Source organism: Pinus tabuliformis, chromosome 1_2, assembly GCF_031772625.1.
Source record: "Pinus tabuliformis cultivar Carrire ecotype Pingquan chromosome 1_2, CPIR1, whole genome shotgun sequence".
Lineage (NCBI taxonomy): Eukaryota > Viridiplantae > Streptophyta > Pinopsida > Pinales > Pinaceae > Pinus > Pinus tabuliformis.
This window is the reverse complement of record NC_142298.1, coordinates 126,778,844-126,789,592: the sequence shown is the minus strand read 5'-3', so window position 1 is coordinate 126,789,592 and position 10,749 is coordinate 126,778,844. Positions and strand designations below refer to the sequence as shown.

At 38.4% G+C, this 10,749-nt stretch overlaps 1 protein-coding gene across 1 annotated transcript; it reads left to right on the top strand.

The window, feature by feature from the left end:
- The first annotated feature begins 9,624 nt into the window (after positions 1-9,624).
- LOC149204847 (uncharacterized) lies at positions 9,625-10,002 on the top strand. Its single transcript, XM_089397225.1, has one exon. It carries the CDS (start codon positions 9,625-9,627, stop codon positions 10,000-10,002), a length of 378 nt encoding a protein of 125 aa, XP_089253351.1.
- The last annotated feature ends 747 nt before the right edge of the window (positions 10,003-10,749 follow it).

Here is a 10,749-nt window from a genome sequence, read left to right as displayed (position 1 = left end):
AGGCACTAAAACGACGGAAAAGGCCCGATCCACTCCAAATTTTGGCCAAAGCCTCTTTGAATGAGCATGGTAATTTATTGGGGACTCTCAACTCAAATTCCAAGAAATTTGGAGAAAATTTTGTCAATTGTGAATTTTTTGTGCCATTTACAGGTTTTCTCCATTAACGGGTCTCACCCCCCGCGCGACCCTTCATCCTGGCAACTCCATTTTGCAAAAAATCAGCATTTCCAGATTTTTCATGCAAAGTTACACATGCTCATGGATGGACTTGAGATTTGGTGAAGTTTTGGGCCTCCAGAAAGTTAAAAAACTAGCAAAAATTGACTTTCTGCCACTTTTTTGAACTGCAGAAAGCAGTCTTGGGAGATTTGATTTTTGACACGGCAAATGAACTCCAAATTCAAAAATTCCAGTTGGGTTGGAAATTAGACTCATAGATCTTTCCAAAAAGCCTACTTTTGCTCAATTTGGCCACCTGAAAGTGCCCCAAAAGGGGTTCCAAAGGCGCACGACCCGTCAGGCAGGGGCACGCGACCCGTCAGGCAGTTTTTTCAAAAATGCACTGTACAGCTCAGAAAAACGCAGTTTGACCCTGTTTGACTTTTTGGGGTGGATTGTTAGGCTCTTTGATGTAATTATTGTACTTTTATGATACTTTTACTCTTATGTACCTCTTCTAGAAGATTCATTCATGAAAAGGGTGAAAATTAAATGAATGAATTGGTTTCCAAGTTTATAGAGGCAAGTTGTTTTGACTTCCTAGTTTGTAGTGCTTAGTTTAGAAGTGGTTGAAACAGCTCCTAGGATAGTGAGCTCGACCCATGGAGGCAGGGAAAGAGGTTAGATGATCTATATTATGTACTTTTTTGCTCATTTTCATGGTTGGACTCTTGAGGGATAAGCTATCATTGTATTATTCATTGTATCTCTGTAATTTTTGGCTAAGGAAGACCAGGGTTTTGCAGTCCTCTTTGGGATTCTTGTGGACTCATGTGTTGATGGTGTGTTTCTCAATGTACTTGTAAGTTTGTTATGTGATTCATTTCCTTTCTTTTACTTCTGCACATTAAACAAATGAAGTGTTAAAGTAAGAATTCATGCCTGCCATGCTCTGCTTTTAAGTTTGTTTAATTTCAATGTTTTCTACTGTCTAAAGAGAATTCAAAGTTATTGTTTGCTCTCTTTAGCTCTTCATCTTTCTTTCCTAACCATCCACCTCAGTTAAAGGCATCAACACTGTCTCTTACCTCGCCCCAAGGAACCCCCTGCAGAAACTATGTCCAATCCCCGCACCCAAAATTGCCCTCTCCTCAATTTGCCACCAAAACCCCAAATCAACCCTTTTGATAAGTTTACTAGCCTAAAATCAGTGTTACCCTATTGTTCATCTCATCTATTGAAGATTTTACCGAGATAGACCGGAGAGAGCCTTCTCCTGCCCCGTAGGGCTAGCTACGAGGGTAAATGGTTTGATGTTGCCTTGAGGTTTACCTTTCTCAGCCTGAGGTGAAATTTCAAGCGCTAACATAAGCTTTGATTGAAAATAATTTGTAGTTATAACCTTAGGAAGAAAAAGAAATTTTTTCACATCACCATATGACATATGGTCAACTTCAAATCGATTGTTTACCTCTGATCCATGGGCATCATTATGTTCTTCAATGCAATGATATACAATGTCCTTATCAACTTTCTTTTTACATAAGATAAACTCTTTTGCAATGATAGATGGCTCAATATATTGTTTTCCAACATATCCCACTTGCTGGTTTCTTCCTGTATGTTCAACACCTAACTGATGAACTTGAAGAGCTTCATCTTGTTCCCCATTTAAACCATTTTCATTATAGATAGGAGGATCATCAAATTTAACAAGGATTTATTTGCAACTTAATTATTTCTTCCTCTTCTCGACTACTGAGAAGAAATATGATACATGTTTGAATTTTCCTCCATCTGAATCCTCTCTTGATTTCTTTATTCACTTGTTTTGCAAGCTGAGATTCTTGTGGAGTTGCCTTTGGTGAGCAAGTTGAAACTTGCTGCTCACTTTTATTTTCTTGACATCTTGATATTCTCCTCAATTTCAAGTCATATTTCTTATGTAGTTCTGTCTACATAAAATGAGAGAATTGCTTCCAATATTCATAATTTTATTTTCATCATGAATGGAATCTGTTTCATCATATTCATACTCTTCTCCTTCGATACCAAGTTCATCTTCATCTACTACATATAACGTAGCTCTCTGAGAATTCTTATTTTCTAACTCTAACTTATTCAACCTATCTGACAAAGTTTTAATTACATTACACATATCCTCCAATGTTTGACTTTGAGAGGATTCCATATCTGCCTTTCCCTTGTCTTGGATAGGTTGTGTCTCTGGTGCTTTTCCTGCAACCACTAGATTTTCTTTTATTTCTAATGTGTTTGCTTGGATCTAATTAATTTGGCTATAACCTCTCTGAATGTGTGATATATTATCAACAAAATCATTAGTTTCATTAACAAGATTATCTTGAGCTTCTAAATTTTATTTAGCATCATAATATTCACAACCTTAAAAAAGATACTTGTGAGGATAATAATTTCTACAAGAAGAATTGAACACTGAATGGAAATATTTCAAAGATGAAATGCTTGAAAGAGGCAAAGACCCGAAACAAACCCTAGCTTATAGGTCCAAAGAAAGATTAAACTTCATCTTCACATCTTCATGAATGATGCCCTGCTACTCTATGCATTCATGAAACTCTTAGAGGTGTTGAGCTGGATCTTCATATTCCATTCTACTTTTGGAAGATATTTATTCCGCTCATAAAATGCAGGAATATCATGAGGATAGTTGGTGATCCTGGTAAAATCAAATGGATCAAATTTATGGACTAAGAATGCAGGAAGAGAAATTAAAACCCAGAAAAGAAAACTTCAAAGTGCAGTGGAGTCACAAGTCAATGTTCTAAGTGAAAATCACAAGTGTGAATGTACAACCAACTGCTGAAAATGGTCATTCTCAAGAATCAGCTTCAAACTTAATAAATCCAAGGAAAAATGCTCTTATTTAATTACTTTATTCAAAACAGCCAAATATTCCCTCCTCACTGAACAATCAGAGGAAAATATTGAAAACCCAAGGAAAAGTGTTCTTGTCTTCTCTCCCCGGTAGCAGCGCCAGTTAATGTTGTACCTTAAGAAACCAAGTTCCTGACTTTGGATAAATTATGCTTGGGACATTAATGATTATTTTTTGTTGTCACTTATTTGTCACTTTATTGTTTGTTGTATTCCTAAATGAAGGACCTGGAAAAATTGGTCTTTAACCCTTAATACATATGTGACCGGAAAATCTCAGAATGCCATTTGTTGCTAGATATAAATAATGAATGAAGAAATCTTGAAGGAGAAGTTTAAGATAATATGTTGCTTAACACAAAATCTACTATCTGCCACTTAGAAGAATGATGAAAATGAGAACCTGAATCATAGAAAATATGCTGCTTGACACAGAAACTATTATCTGCGACCCTTGGAGAAGTTAAAGATAATATGCTGCCTTACACATAAACTATTATCTATAAATTAGAAAGGAAGATGAAAACTTCAAGTATAGGAGTGATTTTTAAGGGATTTTAACTTTATCTACATAAGCAAATAAAGTCCTACAGCCTCATTACTATACTTGAAAGAAGAAAACATCAGATGACACATGACAGAGAAGTTACAAAATTATACCCAACAATTCATGGAAACTTCCGATTCTTTCATTAATCAACAACTATATTAGTAATACAGTGGCTTAGTCTCCAGGTTCTTGAAAATTTGAACCCCTTATTTGTAATTTTTCCTCGTTTTATACATTTTTGAAATAGTTGTTGATCTTTGAAACAGTCAAACTACTAAAACTGTTTCTCTAACTATCTGAAGTAAAAATTATTACAAAATATTACACAGTGGGTAAAGATATCTCAAAGAACATAAAATAACGGAAAATAACTGAACACGGAAGATGACAATTACTGCTGGCTTTTTGGCTCTATTAATTGACTCTTGAGTTCTTTTGTAGATGCTTTAATAATGATTAATCCACTTTAACCATAATAAATAGTGTTTGACTTGTGTAAACCTGGGCTTACACATGTATCAGGCACATTTTAGTTGGCCAAAGCACCAAGAAACTTGACCAATTTCCTTTTCTTCAGATTCGGCTTTAACAATAATTTTCCCTTTATTCAATGAAATTAACGCAAACCTTTGGTTTACCGTGGAACTGAAAAATAATTAATTTTTTTGCATAAACCCATCGGTTCCACCTTTTCAGTGCTCCGTTGACTTCCCATTGCAAATCACAATTGGCCCTTTCAAATGGTATATCAATACAAAACTTAACAATATGTGATATCATAGATGCACTAGAAGTATTAACGATAATGTATAAAATATCGGGTTCGGAATCTTCATCGCAAATCGCAATTGGCAGGGCCCATATACATGTACATGAAGCGCTTTACGATATGGTGCACCTGCCGAGAATTTTAAACATAATGCATATATTTTTGGGTCCGGCTTTACCATCACTCATCGCAATCGGAAAGTGTTATGTGATATCGCGGACCCGCCGAGACTTTAAAACATAATATATATGTTTTTGGATCTACCTATCGCAAATCGCAATCATCGAAATCAACATCCATTGCTCTGCAGACCCGTCAAAAGTAGCAAACTCTCTCTCTCTCTCTCTCTCTCTCTCTCTCTCTCTCTCTATATATATATATATATATATATATATGTTTGTGTGTGTGTGTGTGTGGGTGTGTTTTCAGGTCTAGCCAGGGGTGATTTCATATGCATGTTGCTGCGATTTGCAATTGCGATTTGATCGCATTGCAACCAAAGCACCGCTCTTTAACACTTGTCTCTTTCTATTATTTGATTACAATACAAAATGTGCTTTGCGACATGTATCCTTATTCATTCAAATTTGTTTCTATACTTCCTTTTAGCGATTTCGATATGTAATTACCACAAACAAAATACTTCTTTACTTTTAGGCTTTCGGGGGGGGGTAAAGAATATAAAGGAGTTTCATTGAGTTTGAACTCCCGATAGTGATATAATTGATAAATAAACTTCAAAAAAAATGTAAGCTACAACATATGTAACGGTCTGTAATAGACCAGACATTGCACATGCAGTGGGAGTATTGAGCAGGTTTATGTCAAAAGCAGGGAAGGAGCACTGGACAGTAGTGAAGCGGGTTTTCAGGTATTTTCGTGGCACTAGTGATTATGGTTTGTGCTACCAAGGAAGACCAGGATTAGACAGAGTGTCGAATATTCGTGGATTTGTTGATGCAGACCGGGTTGGAGATCTGGATCAAAGAAGATCTACAAGTGGGTATGTGTTCAACCTATTTAGAGGTGCAGTTAGTTGGATGAGTAAGAAACAATCTATAGTGGCACTATCAACTATAGGGGTAGAATACATGGAAGCCACTCATGCAAGAACGGAAGAAATTTGGTTGCAGAGGTTGTGTTCAAGTATGGGGTTAGTACAGGGAGCTATAAGGATAGACTGTGACAACCAAAGTGCAATTTTCTTGGCAAAGAACCCTGCATATCATTCAAAGACAAAGAACATTGTTTTTCAGTATCACTTTGTGAGGAATATGATAGAATAAAAAAATATGTTGCTAGTAAAGGTGGACACTTTGAAGAATACTGCAGATGCATTCACAAAATCTGTGAGCTCTGAGAATTTCTCTTGGTGTAGAGAAAAAATGGGCATTGTAGGGCTAGATAATTGACTAAGCTCTTTTGTGGACCCCTTGGAAAGAAAACAACAAGTGGGAGAATGTTGGGTTGTGTTATATTATTTCCATGATTATCCTACGTAGTTAATTGGGGCGTTAGAAGGGGGGAAAAGCCCCCCTTCTTTGCGTCGATTGCATAGCGGGGGCAATAACAATGGGTTTGAGGGTGCAGGTAACCCCACTCTATGGGGTCTGGGGCAGTGCCCCGGAAAATTTTGTTTTTGGAACCTATATTAGGTTCGGCAGACCTACCTATGGTTTTGTTCATGATTTTTCACACATGGTTTTGGACGCGATGGTTTTCGGTCCATGGTTTTGGACGTGATTGTTTTCGGTCCATGGCATTGGATGCTTCTGTATGTATAAATATGTATTGTAACATTGAAAGGAACATAATGAAAAATCAAGTTGGTAGTCCTGATTTGGGATCCAGGGGAAATCTATGTGTATATATGTTTTACATGTTATGCTTTCGCCTTGTTTATTTTCTGGGTTTTAGAATTCTTATGCAGGTAATTTCTGTATGGGGTTAAAACCTACAGAGGCTTCAAGGGGTGACAATTTCCATCGAAGGCATGAGCGCACTAGAGGATTTTGAGGTAATAGAGATTGTGGATGATATCAATCCCTACCTTGCGCTCCTTGGAATTGATTGGGCCACTGACATGAATGGGGTAATCAACCTGAAGAAGTGAAAGATGATATTTGAAAATAAGTCGCTTCACATAGTGGTGCTATTGAATCCTGTAAAAGGACCATGCTATATAGAAACAATCTATGATTATGAAAGTGATGACGATTTGGACTAGATTTACAAGATAACAACGCGAGACTAGGATTGGGTAAATCCGACAGCATACGGGCACATCGAATTAGACCGCAAGAGCTCCTACACATTAGATTTGGATGAAGAACTAGAGCACTGGCAGAACCAATTGCATGAAGTATCTATGTTACGTTGTAATATGATGACTAAGTCATTGAATTGTGTTTCATCAGAAGTAAGGAATCTACCTCACTATAATGGGCTAACTGATGTTGATTGCTTTTTGGATGCATTTGAGAGAGAAGTGCTGGAGAAGCATCGCTTCTAGGCCTTGGACTAGGTACTACATGTTACGCCCGCAAGATGGTCTAGTACGGACAAGGATAATTTCAGTGATTGGCATGACTATAGGAGGCTGATGAGAATACATTTTGGACAGGTGAAAGTGCAGATGATAGACAAGTATGATGGAAGGGATCATTTGCATGATCATTTGGGCAAATGGACTAGGGATTATGGAGTGGAGCCCCAACCTAAATGAGGGCATCTATTTTGTCATACCCTAGATGTCATACCAATGAATTAGTACTTGGAAACAGAGCTCCGCCATGGCACTGAAGAATGGGACATCTTTTGCCATGGGTTTATAATGATGTTGAACTTTGAGGATGGGTTTCACTGTATTGATGCAGCACTATAGGAGGTTAAAGCAACGATCTTTAGGATAATATAGGATCCTTTGCACCTGATTCAACCTGATTGGACTAGCCAGCTAAACCACACGCTGGAATGATATAATGTGACCACTGAAGAAGAAGACAAGGATCCCAAAAATATTAATATTCTGGAAACTGAGGGTCACCGCGAGGTTGCAGGTTCATAGGTAGAGGATCCAGACATAACCACACCACTGTAAACTAGGCATGTCAACATTGGCATAGAGGCGGAGTGGAGATTTGCAAAGATTGGGGACTATTGGGATGATGCAACAATAGACAAGGTCACTAAGCTCCTCCGCGAATATCAGGATTTCTTCCCCATGAAATTTTCTAATCCGAAGGGAATCATAGGAGACCTGGGTGTCATGAATATCACCCTAAAACTAGACGGGAAACCTATAAAACAAATACCTTACCACGTTAATCCGAAGTATAAGGAAAGGGTCTGCATTGAGTTAGATAAGATGCTCGTGGCAAGAATTATTGAACCAATGGAGAATATAATTGGGTAAGCCTGATAGTGGTTCAGGAAAAGAAACAGAAAGAAGAAATAAGGATATGCATGGATCTCTGAAAATTGAATGATGCTTGTGTGCATGATCCTTTCCTAAATCCATTCACTGATGAGGTCCTGGATAATGTAGGTTGCCAAGAAGCATACTCTTTCACTAATGGGTTCTCTTGGTACCATCAGATCAAAATCGTGCCTAAGGATAGAAGCAAGACGACCTTCATGACTGAATGGGGATGTTTTCAGTACACCGTTATGCCTTTTGGGTTGAAGAATGCACCAACATTATTTTCACACGTAGTCATTGCAGCATTTAAAGACTTCATTCATAAATTTCTAGATTTATCCTTTGATGATTGGACAATGTTTGGATTGGTTAATCGCCATGTGGAAATTCTGCGCTTGATGCTCATACATGTTGAAGATACCAGATTGCACTCAATCTGAAGAAGTTTTTGTTTTGTGTCCCTTTTGGGATCTTGCTGGGTCACATTATATGAAGCAAGGATTGATGGTAGACCCCATGAAGATGATGATGATAATCAACTTGGAGGCATCGAGGAATGTGAAACAGCTGCGTGCGATTCTAGGGCATATCAGATACTATAGGAAGTTCATCAAGAGCTATGCCCAGATTACCACGCCTATGGCGAAATTGTTGAAAAAGGATGCTATGTTCTATTGGGATGATGAATGTCATAAGAGCTTGGACATGCTGAAAGAGAAAATGGTCATTGTGCCGATCTTACTCTTCTCAGATTGGAAGAAGCAATTTCATGTGTACATGGACGCATCATGTATTGCGTTGGAGGTCATTCTGACATAGGCCAATGAGGGTGAACTGGATCACCCTATAGCATTCGCAAGTAGGAAGCTGTCTAAAGTAGAGAAAAATTATTCCATGACAGAGCGTGAAGGATTAGCTATGGTGTACGTGCTCTAGAATTTCAAGCAATATTTGTTGGGCAGACACTTTAAGATGTATACGGATCATTCTGTGTTGAAATACCTGGTCAATAAGCCTGTGTTGGGGGAGAAGATCTGAATATGTTTGTTGTTGTTCTAGGAGTACGATTTTGAAGTTATTGTGAAACATGGATAGTTGAATGCAGGACCAGATCATTTGTCTCGAATTGAAATGGGAGACGAACCTACTAATTTGGAGGAGGTGCTTCCTAACGCGCAACTCTTTGTAGTGTACATCATGGATAGTCACTTTAAATATATCATCCACTTCTTGATGACAATATTAGATCCGGAAGGTTATACAAGTCAACAGAAGAAGGAACTATTAGTGCACGAAACATAATTTTCTATCATTGTAGGGCACTTATAAAAATGGGGTTAGACAAAATATTGCGACGTTATGTTCCTGACTTTGAACGAAGCAACATCCTCGTTGAGGCTCATGGAGGAGCCGCAGGAGGGCATTATGCAGGGAAATCAACCGCGTAGAATGTTCTATGTGCTGGGTTTGTGGTGGCCAACCTTGCATAAATATTTGAAAGCATATTGTAGGGCATGTGATGTGTGTGAAAGGATTGGCAGACCATCGTAGATGGATGATCTTCCTTTGAACCCACAGGTAACGTTACAACCTTTCAATAAATGGGAAATAAATATTGTGGGACAGATTGAACCTCAAGGAAAGAAGATGAGTGCATGGTACATCATCACCGTGACTGAGTATTTAAATCAATGGGCAGAATCATAGCCTGTGAAGGACTACACAGGCGCAATAGTTGCGAAGTTTATTTTTTAGTACGTATTGATGAGATTTGGGTGTTTAAAGATTTTGATGAGTGATCACGGTATGGACTTTCTTAATGACACAATCAACGTGCTGATGGAGGAATTTCAAGTGTATCATCAGAAACGTACGCCTTATCACCCATATTCTAATGGGATGGTGCAAGCATTCAGTAAGATAGTGGAGAGCACATTGTCAAAGGTTTGTGATGCTCAGCGAAATGATTGGGATATATGCGTACCCACGTTGCTATGGGCCTACAGAACAACATGCAAGAAGCTCACTGGGAAAATGCCTTTTAGACTCGTGTATGGCATAGAAGCTGTGGTTATAATGGAATACATATTACCTAGTCTACGCATAGGGACACTCACAGGAATGGCAGACTACAGATCCCTGGAAGAGAGGCTCGAACAACTAGGATGGCTTGAGGAGGACTGATTTCTGGTTAGATTTCACCAACATGTTCAAAATATGCGTGAAAAGGCATGACATGATCATCACTTCAAACTGTGCACCTTTAAGGTAAATGATCTGGTTTTTCTCTATGACAACAAGTGTGATAAATTTCGAGGGAAATTTAGGATGCACTAGCTAGGGCCCTACATTATCAAGGATATTACAGATGGTGGAGTAGTTCAGTTGTTCAAATTGAATGGGGAACCCTTCCCAGGAAAGGTGAATGGCATTCAATTGAAGCCATACACCAGTGCTATGACTAAGTGACTATATGAAGGTAGCATAGTCTTAGCGCTCCAGGCAGCTGAAAGGAGGCATGGGACAATAAACTACACTGCCCGTGTTGGAGAACTGCACGAGGAGAGAATTACGTAGAATGAGGGAATGTCACATAGTCCACAAAAACGCACAAAGAGCTGTGATACCAAGAGAGAAACTGCGTAGAGCAGCCGAAAAGTGACAGTGTTTATGATTTGATGATGAAAAATGGCCAAATGGAGTGGGGGGGTGGCATTTAGGTCACAATCTATGGGTGATATCTTTAAAAGTCTGCCACCAATCTAGCATTAATGAACCAATTTTGGGGGAATGGTTTGATTTGAATTCAAAATGGCCTATAAATTACATATGGTCGCCCAACAGAAAAAAAAAAAAAAATCATATTGAGAAATTGTGAGTTGTGTTGTGTGCTTTGAATGAACCGTGCATTTTCTAAAGAGCTACTTCATT

What these genes read in the sequence shown, in the direction of transcription:
- LOC149204847 (XM_089397225.1), top strand. Translation starts at nt 9,625, where the DNA reads ATGGACTTTCTTAATGACACAATCAACGTGCTGATGGAGGAATTTCAA.